Source organism: Carya illinoinensis, chromosome 3, assembly GCF_018687715.1.
Source record: "Carya illinoinensis cultivar Pawnee chromosome 3, C.illinoinensisPawnee_v1, whole genome shotgun sequence".
NCBI lineage: Eukaryota > Viridiplantae > Streptophyta > Magnoliopsida > Fagales > Juglandaceae > Carya > Carya illinoinensis.
In genome coordinates this window covers 56034167-56055425 of record NC_056754.1, presented here as the reverse complement: position 1 = coordinate 56055425, position 21259 = coordinate 56034167, and the positions used below count along the sequence as shown (strand labels likewise).

The 21259-nt window shown below is 35.5% G+C and overlaps 3 protein-coding genes across 9 annotated transcripts; all 3 read right to left on the bottom strand.

Annotated features, from left to right (window-relative positions):
* Positions 1-191: 191 nt before the first annotated feature.
* On the bottom strand, positions 192-4613 carry LOC122305504 (protein NOI4). 2 transcript variants are annotated; one of them, XM_043118083.1, is made up of 3 exons: positions 4455-4613; positions 2654-2836; positions 192-553 (listed from the first exon to the last, which is right to left on the bottom strand). In XM_043118083.1, the coding sequence occupies exons 1-3, from the start codon at positions 4458-4460 to the stop codon at positions 506-508; spliced, it is 237 nt and encodes a 78-aa protein (XP_042974017.1). In that variant the 5' UTR covers positions 4461-4613; the 3' UTR covers positions 192-505. The 2 variants fall into 2 exon arrangements, with proteins under 2 accessions (XP_042974017.1, XP_042974018.1); XM_043118084.1 differs by having other exon boundaries at positions 192-550.
* A 1875-nt stretch (positions 4614-6488) lies between these two features.
* LOC122305503 (acetyl-CoA acetyltransferase, cytosolic 1) lies at positions 6489-11728 on the bottom strand. 3 transcript variants are annotated; one of them, XM_043118082.1, is made up of 15 exons: positions 11636-11728; positions 10585-10654; positions 9856-9954; positions 9603-9776; positions 9359-9464; positions 9142-9280; positions 8975-9052; positions 8833-8898; positions 8397-8482; positions 7694-7793; positions 7435-7545; positions 7315-7356; positions 7136-7222; positions 6897-7001; positions 6489-6789 (listed from the first exon to the last, which is right to left on the bottom strand). In XM_043118082.1, exons 2-14 carry the CDS (start codon positions 10631-10633, stop codon positions 6912-6914), a joined length of 1227 nt encoding a protein of 408 aa, XP_042974016.1. In that variant the 5' UTR covers positions 10634-10654; positions 11636-11728; the 3' UTR covers positions 6489-6789; positions 6897-6911. The 3 variants fall into 3 exon arrangements, with proteins under 3 accessions (XP_042974016.1, XP_042974013.1, XP_042974015.1); XM_043118079.1 differs by having other exon boundaries at positions 9142-9464; XM_043118081.1 differs by having other exon boundaries at positions 6902-7001; positions 9142-9464.
* A 2486-nt stretch (positions 11729-14214) lies between these two features.
* On the bottom strand, positions 14215-21237 carry LOC122305501 (protein ACTIVITY OF BC1 COMPLEX KINASE 7, chloroplastic). Of its 4 annotated transcripts, none has more exons than XM_043118077.1 (18): positions 20916-21233; positions 19839-20499; positions 19507-19650; positions 19257-19382; positions 18784-18871; positions 18071-18164; positions 17664-17757; positions 17437-17491; positions 17151-17313; positions 16871-17072; positions 16269-16325; positions 16073-16156; positions 15671-15755; positions 15426-15487; positions 15237-15311; positions 14954-15058; positions 14642-14783; positions 14215-14519 (listed from the first exon to the last, which is right to left on the bottom strand). In XM_043118077.1, exons 2-18 carry the CDS (start codon positions 20403-20405, stop codon positions 14446-14448), a joined length of 2217 nt encoding a protein of 738 aa, XP_042974011.1. In that variant the 5' UTR covers positions 20406-20499; positions 20916-21233; the 3' UTR covers positions 14215-14445. The 4 variants fall into 4 exon arrangements, 3 of the variants coding, with proteins under 3 accessions (XP_042974011.1, XP_042974010.1, XP_042974012.1); XM_043118076.1 differs by having other exon boundaries at positions 19839-20420; positions 20916-21232; XM_043118078.1 differs by having other exon boundaries at positions 16871-17041; positions 17222-17313; positions 19839-20420; positions 20916-21229.
* Positions 21238-21259: the final 22 nt, after the last annotated feature.

Genomic DNA, 21259 nt, shown 5'->3' with positions numbered 1-21259 from the left:
ATTTTACAGGTTCTCATCAATTCTTTGTAAAGCCAATCTAAAGCTTCGCTCGGCTGATTGACTAGCATAGAATATATCAGACTCGGGAGAGCTTGGGCTGTGACCAAGGGAACATACATTCATTCGTTCCATGATAAACAATCATATTGTTTAAGAGAAGTAGGACTGCCACATTCAGTATAAGTCCGCAATTATCAGAAGTAAATCAAATCCACTCCAAAGAATATAAAAAGAAATAGTAGTGTCAGTTCATAGGATTTCAGTAAAGGAGAGAAGTAGTACACAATAATAACCGGCCAGTATACTGAACATACTACAACATTGTTCTTTAAACTTCTCTAATTGCAAGTTATCACCAAGTTTAGACACAATAAACAGATTCCAGCCAGGATCCAATGATCCATCATAGTATATGATACGGCTTCAGTCTTCAGTAACATATTTTGGGCTCGGATATTCAAGGCCAATGTTTTCCTGTTCAAGCTATCATGAGGTAAAAGCAGCCTCATGATTCTGCATGAGCAGACTGTATGCAGCAACACCATTTTTTCTGCTGTAAAAATCAAATTGAAAGCAATATGTTAACCCATAAAGGTCATGTTATGGCAATTGGCAACATGCCAGTACCATCCATAAATTCTGACATCCATTCAGATGCATGAATATATCATTGCAATTCATAACCAGCCGAGGAAGAAATCCATAAAAATCAATTAGCAGGGACATTAGTAAATTGGCAACAAGTACCATACCTAAATGATGGTGTTTGAAGGAAGAAAGAGCATATGCAAAAAGTAAGAGTATATGTTTTGAGTACAGCACTCTAGCTAGATACTTCTCATGTATACTCCCAGTACTTGGGCTTTGTCTATTCTTACGAATAAAGTTCTTGATTACCAATAAAAAAAAAAAATGTTTTTGAGTGTTGAGGAATAAATCCCACATTGACTGTGTATAAGGCCTTGGGCATGTTTATAAGGAATGAGCAACCCTTTCTTTTTGAACTGGTTTTATGAGATGAGTTACTCATGAATTTCTCCATTGAGTACAACACTAAAATTAGGTGGATTTGAATTGTATGTATGAAAAAGGAATGGGAAACTGAAAGTAAACTGACATAGAAGTCAAAGATTGATTGATTGATTGGATCATTATGGTGAACTTGGGAGTCTGGAACCTATCAATTTGTGGATTTACTTTTTGGAATCTCTTTGTTGCTAAAGCATCTCATTAATTAAAAGCAAGAAAAACTCAAGAATGCTATCTGAATACCAAAGACCCCAGAAACGATGTTATGCTCATAGAAGTATTTCTATATGTTTGAACTTTGGAAAATGATATAAGAACAACTATATTACAATTTGTTTACAACTAGTTATAAAAAAATTATTATTTTATATACTTTAAATGTTGCAAGTACAGAAATCTTGAATTAAAGTAAAAAATATTAATATTTTAATATATAGTAGTAATTAAGTTGTAATATAGTTGGTGGTGTATCATTGTCCTTGAACTTTTATGTACAGGCAATTCATTTTGTGGGTTTTAATTCAGACAGAGGAATTCATGGTGCCCGGTTATGTCCTGATTGAATGTTGTTGGGTTTCCATTGTATTTAGTCAATAGACACTCACTGAGGGATCAGATTGCAACAAATTTAAGACCACACAAACACACATAGTTATTAGTACTTGAAATTTTACTAAACAACAGAAGGGTGCTACACAAAGTACATAGGAAGTAAACCATAGGTCTAATATTGATGTAGTTAAAACTTTAGGTCTTAGTTTGAAACAATCACTAAACTCCAAAGTTTTGTTATGTAACTACCCTTATATTGAGCATTCTAACAAGAATTTGGAAGAGAAAGAGGTCATTCTTAGACATGTGATGTGTGAGTAGCATTCTTCAATAATTCGACATATGTTTTGAGAAATATCAACTATATCTTGGCCTTGATCCAAGAAATAGTGAAATATATGGTGTAAATTTTTTTTATGACAATGAATCTCGGAGATTGTGTGAACGCAACATGTCTTTAACAGGGTTAAATCCCAGACCAGTGTAATGTGTCTTCATCACACGGATAAGATAAATCATCGGCTTTTCACCAATGGGGCGTGGCCTATAGAAATTGTTTGCACCCAAGGGTTGAAACTTAGACTTAGAGAGAGTATACTACCAAGATCAAGGCCCTTATCACTTGAGGCAACCCCTAGGGGCTTATATGGAGTAAATTTTACAGATTTATGGCATATCTTGGCCTTTGTTATATGATAATGAAGGTCCATATCAATATGTCCTCGTTAGGCCTGTCCGTTGTAGGTGGCACAGCTCAAGTCCCATATTTCTTGCTGGGATAGACTTTAATACCATTTGTAACGCCACAATGGAAGGCCTAAACCGTATGAGCTATACTCTAGTCAATGATATAATTGGAGTCCCATTGGAACCTTATAAAGAGCAAGAACTTCTCATTCCCAAGCAATGTGGGATCCCATTCACCATCTACCTTTATCCTTATCATATGAGGTATCACACCAACCTAACAGAAACATCCCGCTTTTATTGGGAACTAAGAAATGAAATGGCTGCACGAAAGGGCAGGCTCAAAGTTAAAAAAAATGATGGAATGTTCAGGATTGCAACTTACGGAATGAGGTTTCCCAAGAACTGCTCCATGCTTATATTTTGAGTCATCCTTTGGTGGTGAGTCAACCTCGCCACCTGTCTTTTTCTCATTTCGAGCCTTGTTGAAGATTACTGTGAATCCCTCAGCTGAGGCTGGGTCATTGACATCCCATTCCCCAAACTTTGGCAATGGTCCACCCTTTTCCTATGGAAATTGAAGATTTCAGATGATATGCGTGAATAATGCAATCAGCTTAACGTTGAACCAACTCTTGCTTCTTAAATTCTATTAAAAAAATGAAAACGACAGTAGCTGCTTACATATCAAATAAAGGAAGACAAAATGAATCCAACAATATGAATGAGATGTCAGAAGATGGGTGCTTCACGTCTTAACGCAGATTTTAATCAAGCTAACCATATTCTTTAAAACATACGGCAATGCAGAAACAATTCCAAAAAGATTTGTAAGAATGAAATGAAATAGGTAAGATAAACATATAAAATCAATAGATTGTCTGTCATTGGTATTTAAGGGGTGTAACCGGTCTGATCCGGTTTTGGACAAAATTTAAGACCGAACCGGTATGTACCGGTTTTGCATTTTTACAAACCGATCATGCACTGGTTACTTCTCTAAACCGGTACGTCTAGTTTTACTGGTTCCGGTCTGGTTCAATCCGGTTTTTTGGTTTTAATATATTAAGTATATTAATATTACTAATGTATTTATTAAAAGAAATATATTTAGAATTTATTAGGTACTAAAATGTATTTAATATATACATTTTATATTTAAAACATATGATCAAACAAATATTCATGTTTAAGATTAAAATGTTATGTTATAAATTATAATATATTATTTCATACATAATTATATATTATATATAAAAAATTATATATAATATAAAATATATTATATATAATATTAAAAATTGATAAAATATATATATATATATATATAATATGTGAACCGGTCCAATCCGGTGTTGGAAAATGTAAACCCGATTCCGGACTGAACTGGTCAAAAGCTAGACTGAATCAACCGGTCCGGTCCAGTTTTCTGATTTTTCGGTTTATTTTTACCCCCCTAATTGGTAAAAAGATCGAAAATTTTCATACCAATCCCGGAATGCAGGTTCTTGATATTGCATAATGTGGTAATTGCTACATATTGATATGGGTTGGTTTGCAAACTAACATGACAAACATGCCTCAGAGACGGAAAGCTAGCATCACACAGGTCTGGGGAAATCCATGAAATCATATCAAGAAAAAAAAGTAAAAATCTTATGGAATAGTTGTGTGTGATCAAACCACGAGCAAACGCTGGGAGGATGAACTTCTAGCACTGAAAGCCAACGATGAACTTGTAAGTCCAAATTCAAAGCCTAATAATAAGGATGCAATACCATGATTGAAAAGAGGCACGCAAGAACCCCATTAACCCAAGGACACAAAGCTGCCAACATATCAAGACGTACAAAAACAACTTAACAGATAGATGCACACATATTTTAACAATGAACATGAATCAGATGTAACATCGCGAATACCTCTCTCTGTCCTTAATCAGCAAACTGCAACCAGCACCATCTGACAGAGAAATCGTTGGAAAAACATACGTATAGAAAACGAAATTGAGATGGAAGAGGAGAGAATACAGCATACGGGGGGATAAAAAAAGGTCATTTGCAAGAACAGAAACAGATTAAACATAAAGAGACAAACAGACATACAAGACGTATAGGTATATGGTAGAAGCGTAGTCATGTACACATAATTCTTGAAGTATATATATGTCTGTTGGATGATCGTACCGCCATGAATGGGATGGAGAGAATTCTGTGGCCTCCTCTTCTACCGTCTTGGTCTTTTGCTTGATGGATGATTCCTTTGCTTTTCCTTTTTCCTTTACCTTACCCTTTTCCTCCGAGAGAGAGGGACAGAGAGAGAGAGAGGGAAACTAGGCGTGGGCCAACGTGTCTTACTGTATCATGTAGGGAGAGTTTAATTGTTGGTGGGGACCACTGACGCTGTTTGGTACTTCCAGCGAAGCGCACCAACCGGCAACACTTACCTCGTTAGATTAGATGAGGCATGTGTTACAACATTGCCAAATCTAAAATTTAGTTAAAATATTATGTTTTGGCTATAATGTAGACTTTTAATTAAATTAGTTCATATTATATTAACTATTTTTAAGTTTAAAAAATAATATAATATATATTTTTTATAATATTATCAAGACAGTTCATTATAACCAAAATAGTCCACTATTATCAAAACAGTTCACAAATTAGAAATACAGTCTACTAATATATGTCAAAACAGCTCAAAAATTATCAAAATAGTTCACTATCACCAAAACAGTCCACAATCATACCAAAACAGTCTAGAAATTTACCCAAACAGATGCTACTGGTAGTGGCAGATTCGTGGAGGAAGAAGAACAGTTTCAGTTCGTGGAGCAAGAAGAACCGTTTCAGTTTGTGGAGCAAGCCTATTTCAAAAAAATTAGTCTGACCTTGCAACGCAAAGGAGATAAAATCAATTAGAAAAGAGAAATGCATAACGACGGCAAGAGAGAAGAGGGAGAGAAGAGAGAAGAGAGTGGAAGAGAGACTTATACAGAAACGACGGCGACTGCTGGAGAAGGCGACCGCTGGAGAGATTTAGGGCTACGAGATGAAGAAGATGGGAGTTCGGGACGGAAAGAAAGGAAAGAATGGCAAGAAATTTGGGATACCTAACGAGAAACTGAGGGAAACAGATAGGGGCAGGTAGTGAAAAATAAATAAAATATTATTTACTCTTGACACAGTGTCTCGCCAGACATGGAGAGGGCTGAAGCTTCACTATAGCAGTTATGTCAAACCTTTGAGTTTTAGTTAGGCTGTTGCAGATGAATTTCTGCAAATTTGTGCTCCATTTTGGACTTGTATTGGGCAATGGCAATGCTCTTAGAGATACACAATTATAAGCTTTTCTCCCTTTTAAACCCAACCTTTCCAATCTGCCCACTGTCCTCCTCCCTCTCCCCATCTCTGTTTTCCCCATCACACGGCTTAAATCAGCTCTTGTTCATAGAGTTTCCGGGCATCTTGAGTCAACACATACCTTACCACGGCATCAGTCTATAAATGTAAGCATGTAGAATTGCATTCAGACTAACGTGTGACGCTCAAGTATCGTCCAAGCTACGCTTATAAGTCTCACACATCTTTGTTGTTCATGGCATTTGACACTTAACATGTATTGTATAGATATTTATCGATCCATGGATTCAGTTGCCTGTACAACCGCACTGAGAATCAACACATGATCCCCTATTATGGCATTCACATGTTGCCAATCTACAAATACAACTAAGAAGAGTAACGTGTGATGCCCAAGCTTCAAACATCTCTGTTATTGTTCTAGACATTCAACACTTGTGCATTTATAGATGTATCACATAGATCTTTTAAGAATTGACTCAATATATCCTGGCTATTGATGCATGGGTTCACCTGTTAATACAACCGCTTGGACACACCGAAAATCAACCCAACCTTTATTCTTGTGATCCTAGCTCTCACCCAGCTAGCCTTCCACTTCCTCATTTTCACTCTAGTATCCTTGTTTGAAAATTTACAGCCTCTTGGGTATTCACCCGAATATAAGCTACAACAAACCCGACGCAAAGCATAGGTTAGAAGACGATGAGGAATTCTTCTAACCCAGGTCTGTCTCTATTCCATTACAATTTATGTGCGACTTGAATAGAGAGATAGGACCTGAGTAATTGGCCTGATGGTGGAGCAATTAGGATTTCAGCTCACAGTCTGGCACTCCAGTAAGTTACAACCAGCTTTACCAAGAAATTGCTAGCGAGTCTTTTTTATTTCTATTTTCTCGTCTTCTTCCCATTGGAAAGAAAATAGTACACGGTATGAATTCAGTAGTACAAATCGAAGAAATTGAAGAGAGACAACTAGATTTTGGGTGCACAACATTATTTTAATAAATACATTCCTCTTAAAAGCTAAATACACTCATGGTTTATTCTAGTACAAAGTAGAAATGTGGGTAATTTTGCAAAACATTGAGCTTAGATGCCTCAACAACAGAGTTTCATCTTCAACGAGAAGCTCCCAACTTCATATCAAAGGCCTGCAGTACATGAAGTTAACAATCACAAACTTGATCTAAGTATTACATTTAAAGCAAAGATTAAACGAATTATTACAATTTTCACATTCTCATCCGTTAAGACTTACCCAACCTGAAAAGGCTCATACAAGCTCTACAACAAGGGCAGATGCACCGCCTCCTCCGTTGCAAACACCACCAACACCGCATTTCCCATTTTTCTGCTTTAATACCTACAACACCATGATAACTAATTTTAAGAACAGAAAGAGAATACCCTTTCAGAGCAACTCAAAATAATTTGACATAAAAAGTTATCTGTCCAGAAAATTTTATAGAGCAAAACGGTAATCAGGCATAGTTATACCCCCAACAGTGTGACCAAGATGCGTGCTCCACTACAACCTAGAGGATGTCCCAAGGCTACAGCTCCACCATGCACATTCACTTTTTCCTGCAAACAAAATAAGAAAGGTATATGATAAATAATGGAAAGCCCAGGAGAGAGAGAGAGAGAGAGAGAGAGAGAGAGAGAGAGAGACTCACAGGATTAAGTCCAAGCAGTTTCTGATTCGCAAGAGCCACAACCTATATAGATGACATAATATGGTGGGTAACCTTGAAGACTGATAAGCTAATATGCTAAAAGTGTGGTATAAAGCTTACAGCAAAGGCTTCATTTATTTCATAAAAATCAATTTGAGATGCCTCCAAGCCAGCATTTGATATAGCTTTAGGAATTGCAAGAGCTGGAGCAGTAGTAAAGAAGTCTGGCGCCTACACAATCAATTTAAACTAACATCAATCATGACCCCCAAAACTTGATATTGACAATGAATAATGTTAAAAACAAAACGCCAGAGTCCCCTACTGATATTTTCAATGGCTCTGAAAGCTAGCAAACAGATGCTAAAAGTTGTCTTACCTGTGCAGCATCAGCATACCCTTTGATCTTTGCAATCACCTGCAGCCCAAGTTTTACTGCCGTCTCTCCACTCACTAAAACTAAAGCAGCAGCACCATCACTGTCAAAGAAGAATTTCTATTTTCAGGAAAAAGCTTTCAGTTCATGTCTTTTTAAGACTTGCATCATCAGAAATGGAGCAATTCATCCTTCAATGGAGAAAAGCTTCTGCCCATGTCTTTGTAAGAATTGCATAAACAAAAATGAATAGCGCTTCATTCATTAACATATTAAATGTTTAACCAATGATTGATTCACATTCAGCATTCTAAAGTCGAATACCCCATAAGCACACAAAATGTAAGGCCGTAAAACTATGGGGAGCACTATACATAGATAGAAGCAAGTGCTATGAATGCTATTGACCAGTGGCTTAAAACATGACGATGTGCTAAGAAGATACTAGTTTTTTTTTTTTACTCGCTTGGCAGTTGGGTTCTTATAAATGGACCCTCACTTATAACGGAGGAATATTGTGATTACAATGAAGGACTCTTTGGCAGTAACGTTAAGAAGATACTAGTTTTCTTCATGTTTTTTTTTTTAAGTGTTTCTTCACCATATAATTTTTTTTCACCCGATAAGGCGATGCCCTGGCCCAAACAAATAAGTAGATGAAGACAATCATGTAAAAACAGAAGAGAACAAATATAAATCAATAAACCTTATACTTGAAGCATTGCCAGCAGTAACAGAACCTCCGTTCTCCTTGAAACTAGGACGGAGCTTCCTTAATTTGGCAGCATCAAACTGACATTGCAAAAAATAAACATTTAAGGATAATTGTGACAGGGAAGTGGCAGACTGTTACTTTCACTTATCAAAAACAAAAAGGGAAGTGGCACTCTCTCTGCTACCAGATAATATGTTAACATACAGTTATTGAAATTTTTTTTGACGATAAGAGTTAAAATACATGAAATGTTTGCAGCCATGGGAAACAAGATCTGAATAGTCAATTATTGAGGAAAATTTGTAATTACACCCCCTTTCCCTTCTGTTAATCTATCCTTACTATGAATAGGGAAAACTACTTACCAGAGAGCAGCCAAGAAGAATAAGTCATACAACTATCGTTTCAGAAGGATAAGTTCCCTTACCTTTCCTAGGCCTTCATCCTTGTCAACAATTGTTGATGGCTTTCCCCTTCCACCAGAAACTTCAACCTGCATGTTACCATATTGGGGTAAATATAACGAAATGCTACACTCACTTCATTGAACTTATTGACAAATGACCAACCGGAACAATTTCCCATGCAAAGGCACCAGCGTCTTTGGCAGCAATTCCTCGCTCAAAGCTCTGGATGGCAAAGTCATCCTGCAGGACTCACAAAGAGACATATGAAATTCTATTATGGAAGAGTCAATAGAACTTTACGTAATAAGAACATCGGTTCTGAAGAACACCTGCTGCTCCCTTGTAATTGTATGTTTATCTGCACATAATTCAGCACATGATCCCATGGCACAATCACCATAGACATCCCATAAACCATCTTTCAGCATGCCATCCACAATAGAATCATGTCCAAAGCGAGATCCTTTCCTGTATTTTAGTATCTGATCAGAGAATTTGCGATTGAGTTCAATGCTAAGGGAAAGAAAAATGGTAGTGGATGTTAACCTTGCTTCTGCAATATACTTAGGTGCATTGGACATGCTTTCCATGCCACCAGCCACAACAACATCATTGATGCCCAACTGGATACTTTGTGCGGCAAGCATTGTTGCTGCAGTTACCAAAATGATTAGACTAGTATATATATTAAAAAAAAGTAATTATCATTTCTTATATAAAAATAAATTTCAATCAAACTTCATTAAATAAAAATAAATAAATAAAAATTTCATGACAATAGATCGTCCACCTTTCATCCCTGATGCACAAACTTTGTTAACGGTGGTGCAGACTACTGAATTAGGTATTCCTGCACCCAATGCAGCTTGTCTGGCAGGAGCCTGCCCTAAATTTGCACTAAGGACATTGCCAAAGATAACTTCTTGAACAGTTGATGGATCGACGTTGGCTTTTTTAAGAGCAGCTACAAAAGACATGAAAAGTAATTCAAGAAACCTTGCTAAAAACATAAATTGAAGCAGAACCAAAGGTTACACTCTTACCTTCAATAGCAATAGAGCCAAGCTTAGTGGCAGGTAAAGATGAAAGAGATCCAAGAAATCCACCCATTGGTGTACGTGCAACACCAACAATACATACATCTGCACAAAAGAAAAAATTCGGATTGAATGAATCAGCAAGCACCTGAAATTTAAGTTTTCTGATAAGTTCAAATAATTACAATTAGCTAATCTTGGAGCATCATGTATTACTTTGTCTTTCTCCTCTATTTTACAATTACCAAGGTATTTGTATGGACTTTTTGTCATTGATAAATCTAGTTTACCAAACTTTAGATTGAGATGTTACTTTTGAATATTTGCTTTATTTCTGTTTTTGTAGTAGATACTTTGGAACAGTTAATGTAAGTAGTAGTTTTTTTCTTAGAATGCATGATTTTAAAGAGCTTTGCTTTTGGGATTTCTGTAACCCCCAAAGCTCTTACACTACTTGTAAAAGGTATTCCATAAGAGAGGATTATTAATAAAATTGAGGGTACCGTCCCTCTTCCTAAAAAAAGAAAAGTTCAAAATTTCCAATCTACATACATATAAAAAAGTCAAAGTAAATGATTAAAAAAAGACATGAAGTGCAAAGACATCACTGAATTTTCGCTTCAAGTAATTACAGTATCATTACTATAGCATTTCAATGCCAGTGTGCATATTAGGCACAAACCAAGCCAATAACTGAAAGTTTTAAAGAGACATAGGATAGAGTAGATACAAGACCTCTAGGCTTAATCGAATCTGAAGTTGGTGCCACTGCTGCTGGAGCCATGGTTATATGTAAACAGAAAATCTGGAAATTCACAGATTTAATTAGCATTGGCGTAACACAACAGCATACATAAGTTCATAAAAAAAAAAAAAAAAAATTAAGCACGAACTTTACGAATGGCCTCCAAACTAAACACTTCAATGCATGGCCAAATCATGAAGCTCTTGTAAACAAATTAGAAACATATTTTATTGCTTTCAATTATGTCGCTGATTTCGGGGGAAAATGATAGGTAAGCAGGAGAGGTCTTTTTTTTCTTTTGAATGCCATTCTTCAGTTGCAAAATTTTGGCATGTCCAGAAAATAACAAATCGTGTTGAACTTAAACGTACTAGGAGAAGAGCAAACATATCACTTCGCAGAGCCAAAACATTCTTTTATACTCTCCTATCTTCATATTGGGATGCATATTTTTCAACTTACAAATATACGAAATCTAACCACCCGATTTCCTCATTTAACGTCATATGGGGATAAAAAGAATTCGTAGTTGGGATAGCTGATGTCTTATATATATTGCCGCGTAAATTTGAAGTTAGACTCTCTTTCTTTTTTCTCTCTCTCTCTTCTGGCTTCTTTCTTCTTTTGTTTTTTTTTTTTTTTCATTCGTTTGGTAGATGTGAACCAAAACAAAAGCAAACACAATATTCCAAGCTTTTAAAAAAAGTTTCTATTTTTTCTCTCATAACAGTTTTCTCAGCAACCAAACGGAAAGCGATTATTCCACTTCAATCGCACATGCACGCGTCCAATATCACATAATTCGTGTCGCGATTCCACTTGTGTCTCCTTAATTAGTAACAGATCTTATATAACACGGTATGAATCATAAAGATGAGCAAAAATGTCAAGAATTAGGATGGCGATATAAGCGCAAGGGAACAAAAGAAAAATATAGAGAAAAGACGGGAAAATCGGAGAGAAAGTGCGGGAAGAAAATTAGCAGTGAAAGAATTAAGCTTTATAGAGATTAGGAAAAATCAGAAGGAGAAAGATCCATACCTGTGTGTTGGGGTGTTATACAAGAAGGATCGCAAAGAAGAGTAGAGAAGTGGTCAGCTAGAAATGGCGTCCGAGTTTGGTTTTATATATAAGCCGGAAGGGGACAAGCAGGGTGATGGATTTACTGAAAAGCCAGTGAGGACCAGTTTATTGACTTTTGTATCCTTAAGAAAAAAGGAAAAAAGAAAAAAGAATACAAAACAGATGTGAATTTGAGTTTGGTAGAATGGACTATAGACCCAATGGACTTGGCTTTCTCATTTTCTATTATTATTTGAAATAAAAATTTTATTACATATAAGTAAAATTATGTATTAATTTATATATTAATATTAATTTTTTTATATTTAAAATTTAAATTATTATTATTTTTAATAAAATTTATTTTTTGATCAATCACATTAAATTGATATACATATTAATACATAATTATACTTATAACTATATTTTCTTTAAAATAAATAGTCCATAATATTTTGATATTTTGGTCTTAATTTCAACGTAAAATGTTGAATTTCATTTATAAATGAAATTGATGATTATATATAAATAAATAAATAAATAAAAAGGCTTTGGTCAACCAGGGGCATGCAAGTGGCCAACCAACTACACGAGCTGTACTAGTTATCATGTGATTCACACACACAACCCCACACCACGCCACGTTATGACTAATCAAAGCTTTTCACACCCATTTCTTATAGGCTGCCCGACAGATTCTTTCCTCATTTCTTGCATTTTAGTTTATTTAACTAAAACTAATAATAATAATACACCCATTTCTTATAGGCTGCCCGACAGATTCTTTCCCCATTTCCTGAATTTTAGTTTATTTAACTAAAATTAATAATAATAATAAATAATAATAATTACATTTGTGAATATATAAATATCGTATAATTATTTAAAATAAATAAATAAATACGAAACTCACATAAAAAATTAATTTTTTAATAATAAATTTCACTATTTTTTAAAACGATTATACGATACTTATATAATCCATAACTATACGTAACATTACTTTAAATAAAAATATCAACAAAGTTTGTCACCACTTGAATGGAAAATATAACAAAAAAGTAAATAAAAACATGGGCAAGCATATAATCCCATCAAGGATATTGGCATCCTCCAATCAATTAACTTAGAGGTGTTGACTTTCTTGTCACCTTATTAATATCATTTTTATCTTATTGTTGTGTTGATGTGACATTATTCGTTAATTTTTAAATTTTATTATTTTAAAAAATGATATGATGTTTTAATTGTTGATGGTATGTATTCATTAATACAGTATAGCATACAACATAACTCATCCCCAACATGCACATAGATATTACCAAAATGGAAAGAAAATGTCTTAATTAGTCAAAGATATTATTTTGCTAAAATCTTTAAGAATTGTTATAGAATGCAAATGATATCAAACTAAATATGTGTGTTTATATGCAAAAGTTTGATTTTTTTTTTTTTTAATTTTTTGTTTGCTATTGAAAATGCTTTGTGGTCAAAGTCTGCCAACAAATACTTTGATTTACTATAACAAATTATGGGAGCCTTTGTTGACTTCAATTGTCCGTCTTTCACTCATTATATCAGCACTGGAAGGATTTTCTATTTTCTATTGTTACTTTCTCGTCAAAGTCCTTTTCCCCCTTTTCCTCTCTCAATTTCTGGTAATCACTAATTACAGTTGCAATTGAAACAAAAATATCATTACATTGGATCTCACGAACTTAATACAGAGGGTGGTATCCTGTGTCCACATAATGCTGACAAAAGATGAGGACCATTCGATCCTAACTATGATGTTATATGCTCATAGAAATTACAAGATACATAAAGGATATCTTTAAAAGGGCAATTTCCAATATAAGTTTCAATTTTGAATAGGTGAGATGCACCAAACTAACAAGGAAATGCAAATGAAGTCAGAAATCACACACTGACTAATACATAATACAAACACTACACTCATCAAACAGCTAGCTTTTGATGACTTTGAAAAACCAATGAGAGTTGGAAACTCGATCCCCAAGTTTGAACAACCTTAAACTAGACTTATTTTGAATCAAAGTTGCAAAACCTCCATGGCGTGGATGCAATTTATTGGTGAGTACTGACTTATCGGCAGAAAATAAATGCTGCACGCATGTAAAATGGTACTGTTGACTTTGGAATGTCCAATTCTCACTTCTACCAACTACCAACCACACTTTGTGTCTATTTCCCAAAGAATGGCTTGCATTCATTGTTAACGCATTGCCGGTCCTAGTACGCTACCTACAATACTACATGACAGCTAATTAAGTCAGTAGCTAGGAGCTCTTATATCTTTTCAATTTGTTCATACACCCAAAACAATAAAATTTGTATATTTTGTGTGTAGTTTTATATATAATATGATGTGATGTATATATCAGAAACAAATCAATTCCCTTGTCAAGAGGTGCAGTTAATCTACGTACGATAATTTCAGCAAATAATGCACGCAGCACGTTAGGACCCCCACTGTTAAATTGTAAAACTTGATACTGATATATAACAAGAAAAACAAAGTTGCTGGTTTACGTTAATTAACCAAATTGAATTCCTAATCTTTTATATATTTTGTTTTAGGAATTGCACCTTTTATACAATTCATAATTTCTATCAGGGACGCAACTCCCCATTTAATCACGTTCTATATATACAGAATACTGCCGTGTTTTGAATGTGAAGGGGACAAAAAAGACACCAGACAGAAAAATTTAGACCAAGATGTATCCAACATGCGCGGAAGAATTGACATGCTTGGAAAAGAAATTTTACATCATCTTCTCAAATTTATCAAGCTTCTTCACCCTTTGCATTGACCTAAAAAACAGTGCCATAAAAATTCCTGCATTTTGACAGACAAATGACTTTCAGCACAAGAAATGATGGATGCAAAGTAGAGTAATTTTAAGCATGAGAAGAAAAATAATTTTCATGTTGCAAGTATCTGTATAAACAAAAGGTCACCTGAACCAATGAACGATCCATTTGCAATCACTTGACTGCCTTGAGAGCTGAACGTGACCCCAAGGTTTAGCAGGGTACCTCCTAATACTGTATACATAGTTGCCATTTGTATAATTGTTGCTTTCCGAGCGGCTCTTTCAGACTGGAAAATGAATTTTTGTCGTTTCAAAAAGAAACTATCATTGGAACTATTGAATGAAAAAAAAAAAAAAAAATCTAAAGTGCCGTTTGATCTATTTAGATGAATTGATTACCACTACTGAAAAAGTCCTAGTATCCAACAAATATCATCTCAAAATGTTAAAGAGATACCTCAAGCACTCGGACTCGTAGCTTCAAGTCCCCTGACTCGAGCTGTTGCACAAATTCTTCTATCCGCTGAACTCTAGATGGCATGGACATGGTAGATGTTCTGGCCTGAAAATACATATGTAGATGCTCTTGATGCCAATATATCAGCATTTAACAGTACAATATATTTTTAAATGGCTGCACTTGAAAGTCTGGAAATGAAAAGAAGCACTAGCACCTATTTTATTGCAACCAACAAGAACAAGGAAGTGAAAGAAGGGGAGAAACATTTAAGTTACAGTACATTATCAGCCTGTTTCCTTATTTCCTGCACAAGTTGTGTCCCAGACTGCTGCTTCTGTTTTAGATCTAAAAGCTCCTGTACATGTAGTGTGACGCATCAGTGCTATACTTCAAATGCGTGGCTAAAAGACTACAAAAGGCTTTTATGAATGAAGGTGTGAACTATATTTGTTTGCCAAAGGTATGGAACCTGTGCATAAGGAGCAGCGATCTTTACAAAGGAAAATTTTGGATCAAGCATGTATCCTATACCTGTAAGCAAAGACTTTTATAGTCAGGAAAGAGCAGAGACCTCAAGTTAGTTTTGTGAGATTTCTTTGCTTGAATGAAGCATTTATTAAGTTTTGATTGAGCGGAGAGAGCTTCACTTACACCAGGCTCACAACTGAGTGTGCATTAACATTTACGCAAGCGTGAGAGGGAGAGAGAGAGTACCTTCAAGGGTTGAAAATGCTCTCAGGACAAAGGTAAAGGTGGATGGAAACCGAAAAGGCTGATCTTGTGCTATGGCAAATAAATCCTGTGAGACAAAAAGAAATATACACATACTTCAACTGTAGGACATGTAAGGGTCATTTGCAAGGACAATGGAAAAGAATGAGTCACTGCTGGAGCAACATTAATTAGAATTAATTCAAAACCAATTGAGTCGTTGATCAAACCTAATGATCTATGCAACCAAATACCATTCTATTCAACCCTTTTTGTAACCGAAAATTTTCTTGCTCGGAATGAAAATAAACTAGCTGCAACATATTAAGACATCCATAATCCCAATCTTATCTCTGATGATAAGGGTTATATGGTTGTACGGTCGGTAATCAAATCCTTGCTTACCTCCCCAATTGCAGCTAAAGTCTGCTGCTGATCTGGTGTCTGACCTAACGAATTATCCAAGAAAAACTGCACAGATCTCCTAACCTAGGAATAGAACAAACAAGTTAAATTTTAAGATGGATCATACCAATTTCTTTGAAGCAATATGCTTAATCAATTATACTTTAATTGTTTATAGGGATGACGTGGCACTTACAGATGACATGTCTCCTGTGGGCTGAAGTGCTTGAAGATCTACAAGGCTTTGAATAACCTGCACGTTTGGTGCCTGTCAGTTTAAGGCTTTAAGCTAATGCAACGAGACCTGAAAGGTTGTAATTAAGTGTTTCTAATGACATTTATTGCAAACGACCTATGTAAGAAAGGCTTAAATTGCCTTTGAAATTGAAACACTTCAAGTTGAAATATCAATCAATTTTTATGCGTCAAATTCCATGAAATGTCCATATTGGTCGAGTGTAAGGACATATTCTAAATGCTTTCTAATTGCAGAAATCAAAACCAATCGTTCAAATAATGCCATTCATTGACAGACCTTTCCATGCATATTAATGTAAGAAGGATACTATAATTTTTCTATATTAAAATCCTAGCCATTCTCCACGTACAGCATACATAATACGGTGCTCCATCATCCAGGTTGAGGCATTCCTGAGTGTCTTTGAATCCCAGAAAGACGTAATGCAATTGTAAGGAAATACAAATCAAGCAGTGCATGTTCAGGGCATATTTCATAAATTTACATTTGCGCCTATATGAAAAGAACATTATCCAGTTTATTTTAGATGGAAAACAGACCTTCTTTGCATCTTGCTCATAAACAGCATAGAAAAGTTCAAGCAATCTCGACCGAGTGAAAGATTTGATTTCTCCCATCATACCAAAATCATAGTAGATGAGTGTTTCATCAACATCAATAGCAAGATTTCCAGGATGTGGATCGGCATGAAAGAAACCGGTTTTTAGTATCTGAAAAGAGAGAAGGAAAATGACCAAAACACTAATATGGATCATCCATCAATTGTAGTCCAATTAAACAGAGTCGTTGAGGAATTTACATACTGCTTCAAGCACTAACCAAGTCATTGTACTTGAAATCAGGAGTAAATAAATCATTTTGGTTGGTTTTACTCGGAAGAAAGTCCGGACCTGAATTAAGTATGCCTCGATAGCACGTGATGATATTCGAGACCGGTTATAACCCCGTGAATCAATCATATCCAACCGATTTATCTTAATCCCTGTCCATGGGAGTCGCAATACAAGATCATTTACAGCCAACATAAAATCAATGAGTTGGCTTGGTAATGTAGAACAGAATTTATCATCTTGAACCAAAATAAACATGAGTTTCAGATGCAAACCTGGAACATACTCTAATGTCAACACCTTTAAGGCTGTATAATCCCAGTAAACCAGCTAGAAGGGGGAAAATGTTCTCAAAGAATTAGTAATATATTTTAAACAAAAAACTTAGGATCTCTACAAATTGAAAATGTTTTAAAGTTATAACTCATACATGCCTGATGGAAATATAAAATCTATATGAATAAGCATTAGTTGTTTTGTCATCATGATGCAAGAAACATACAGGTACTCGAACCCATTTTATATTTCGAAAATCTCGGCGGAATCTATCTGCATTCTTCCCTTCATTAATATAATCAATTTCTTGATACAAAATCCTGAAAGCAACACAAGCCCAAGAACATATTATGAGCATCCAACCTTACAGAGGAGTTGAAAATATTTCATTACAGTTCTAATAAAGTTCAAACTAAAAGGCAATGAAGCAACTTTCCCGTTTGTTTATAAATGTGTTCAAATGGTCCAATCCAACACAACGTATTATTTTAAAATAAGATTCATTAAGACCAGCAAGTGTTGACCATGATAACGTGTAGATAAGTCCATATGACTTTGGTTATGATTACTTAGTATTCTACAATATATACTTCAAGAAATTAGCATATAAACTAGTAGAGCCTTGTTACTTACGTGGCACATTCTTCATATATGCCAATCCAATCTCTTGTTGGACCACCAAAAGTTTCACTTCTCTGAAAATACTCCGCAATTAGCTTTAGATTTCCTGAATGGAAGCAAGCAAAGATTATGAGAAAAGCCACAAGACTGCTGAATTCCAATGAGACACCCAAAATTACACGCAGCAAATACAAAAAGTACATCACTTGGCCAGATCAATAGTTTCACAACACCTATAAAGCAGCTAGTCAACTGAAGTTTTCGTAGATCACTATGCACTAGATTAATCATGGATAAGTACTATAGGAGTTTCCTATCGTGTAATGTTATATATTCAATAATAGAGATTATCAACAAAAAAACATAACCCCATTATTCATGCATGTCAAAATACACGCCTTTCTGTAACTCTAATCACAAATATCTCCATGCAGTCTAGTGTCAATAAGGATTCACACTTCAATCTCGTAATATAAAATCTCACAATTTACAAGTGATAATTGAACTTCACATACAGTTCTGAACAGATGCTTTCTTTAATGAATATACATGAACCATCACTAGTCTACGTACCGTGTGTCAAAGAACAAGTTTAAAAAAGATTGATGGAAGCATGAGAAGAAACGAAAAGGGTAAATGGTTAACCCAAGCAAAAACACAAGCATTTTGTAAGGACAAGCAACTCACATTAGCATGATATGAACGGAAAAATGAACATTACTTACGTAAGTCGATGTCGAAAAGCTTCTTGAGACCAGGTCTCTGAACTTTCACCACTACTTTCTCCCCATTATGCAGGATAGCCCGGTGGACCTAACCACAGGACTCTCATATTTTTAAATCAACGAAGAACTAAGTAAAATAAGGAGAACCAATCTAAAGTAAATCGTGGAAGATCATAATTTCACAAAGTTTTTTAACTATATGAGAATAGAAGTAGAAGCATCAAGATCCCAAAAAATTGAATATGAGCATCCATCAGCATAAGCATACGGCTGCAATCAACATTTTCTCTACTGCCTTCTCTAAAATTGTCTTATTCTTCCATATTTGTGTCAGGATGGTCTTAATGTTGCATACAAGATTCATAATTTCATTATGCTATACTTGCAACTAAGTAAAGTGAAACTGTTGAGAAACTTCAAACACATTGCAAGGGCTGACTTATAAGGTAGAAGAAAATACATAGATCAAACACCTGACCAAGACTAGCAGCAGCAATTGGACGGTCCTCGAACTCCTTAAACACTACATCTATAGGAGCTCCGAGTTCACTCTCAATGAAGCCTTTTGCTTTCTCTGGTGAGAAGGCAGGGACCTTGTCCTGAATTATCATGCATAAGAATCACACACATTTTGTAAAACAAAATAGTACTCTGTCTGCGTTTAAAGGCATAAGTATGAGAGGCAACATAGCTTATTTATATTTAGTGCTACAAAAAACTTACCTGCAACTTTGCTAGCTCATCTACAAATTCACGCGGAAATAGATCTGACCTTGTTGAAGACAACTGCCCAAGTTTAATAAAAGTTGGACCAAGCTGCAGCACACGCTCCCGGAGCCATGAAGCAGTTTTTTGCCTTCTGTTTTTCTGATTTAGAGAACTTATAAAAACTTGATGTGAAACACAATAAAATGCCCATAAACCAAGAAACTAAATGGAGACCAGGTCTAGAATGTGATATTTAGCGGACAAAAACCATTTTGCACAATGTAATTAGGATCAAGATTCAACATAGTAGAAACCATTGGCAGCCACAGTATAGTACCACAACCCACCTGCTTATCATCTGTGAAGCCTCCCAAATATGCCCATTTTTCATTGCTGAACAGAACACGAAAACGCAGAGAGAAAACAAAAGACCAAACGTCTATAGTCCTTTGCAAGGAGTTATAATTTTCATTGGCCCAACTGAAACCTTCATCCGAGGGCAAAACCTTCAGCTCCTCCGCGGGTGGAAGTTCTTTAGATTTCCTAACCTTTGGGGTTTTCACCAGGGCAGCAGTAGGTTGTCTTCTAACTACTTTCGCTCCCTCAACAATCTGCCTTGAACCATTTACAATGTCTACTTTATTTTTGGATGGGGTTTTCCTTTTCACTAATTCGCTTGCTGGTACCATTTTAACGGCTCGTCCATTGTTCACTAATCTTGAGGGATATTCTGCCTGTTTCATTTCCACCTGAAACTTGTCTGTCCCAGGTGGATTCTTCGATGGTCCTCCAAACTTCAAGAATTTATTAACTGAAATCGTGCTCGAGAAACTAAGGTTGTCTAGGGTCTGTCCTTGATTTATTGACTGCTTATCGCGGCAATAACAGCTATTTGAAGCCAATATTGCCGCCATAGAAGAAGCAGATACCTGTTGGATAATTGAATGCAGAAGGGGTAAGCTATATAGATAACTTTCGCAGTAACAGATCCAAGTATGGCTACAAAGCCTGGCAAAACAAAAGGAACCAAACTTAATTATTTGTATAAAATTTGGAAGCTTAGAGACCCAACTGCAATTTTAATATGATAGCAATTATAAAATCTTAAACGATCGAATCATATGATAGTAACTTTCTCCCAACTCGGGTGGTGTTCACTGCACTAAATTAACACGTCAATTGTGAAAATATATTCCCAATTTGAATCCTAATAATTCATGTAAAATCCCACCAATAGTACATATTAATTGCAAGCAAACAAACAGAGATCTCTGATGCTCACTGTGTTGGTTCAGATTCAATGGAAAACGAACAGAGCAGAAAAGAACGTAACAGTAAAGGAAAACTGAAATCTAATTTTCTCTATTTCATTCATTCATGTCATCTCTAATCAGTTATTGCATGGACCAAATAGAAAAACTCACCCCCTTAGTGGGATTCGGCACCAAATCTTCAGTACTTGCAACCAAATAAAAATGTAAATGTAAGACCTTGTATCTGACTTACGAGCGGTGAACAACTTTGGGTGGAAGAAGGGCTTTAGTGGGGTCTATATTCAATGTTATAAGCTCCAGTTTGAGAAATGGAAGAAGAGGAGACCAGCTAAAGCCAGAGGAAGGTGCGGGAGAGCTAACTTCTGGGGATTCCCTTGTCCAATCGTCCAAGGAACTAATGGCGTGTGGCAAAGTCTTTAGTTTAACGACAAAACAGTGGAAAAGGATGTTCAAAGTTCAAACTAACACTGTTAATCAGTTAAACCATCCCACCC

Bases quoted from the DNA above. Each gene is read 5' to 3' on its own strand.
- LOC122305503 (XM_043118079.1), bottom strand. From the start codon at position 10,633: ATGGCTCCAGCAGCAGTGGCACCAACTTCAGATTCGATTAAGCCTAGA. The intron at 9,955-10,584 runs GTCTTGTATCTA...TCTTTTGTGCAG, and splicing joins AGATTCGATTAAGCCTAGAG to ATGTATGTATTGTTGGTGTT. The intron at 7,223-7,314 runs GTGAGTCTCTCT...TTTTGTTTGCAG, and splicing joins AACTGCTTGGACTTAATCCT to GAAAAAGTGAATGTGCATGG.
- LOC122305501 (XM_043118077.1), bottom strand. From the start codon at position 20,405: ATGGCGGCAATATTGGCTTCAAATAGCTGTTATTGCCGCGATAAGCAG. The intron at 17,758-18,070 runs GTAAGTAACAAG...TGTTGCTTTCAG, and splicing joins ATATATGAAGAATGTGCCAC to GATTTTGTATCAAGAAATTG. The intron at 14,520-14,641 runs GTGACCTTTTGT...GTCAAAATGCAG, and splicing joins TGGATCGTTCATTGGTTCAG to GAATTTTTATGGCACTGTTT.
- LOC122305504 (XM_043118083.1), bottom strand. The intron at 554-2,653 runs GTAAGTTGCAAT...TGATTTTTACAG, and splicing joins TTCTTGGGAAACCTCATTCC to CAGAAAAAATGGTGTTGCTG.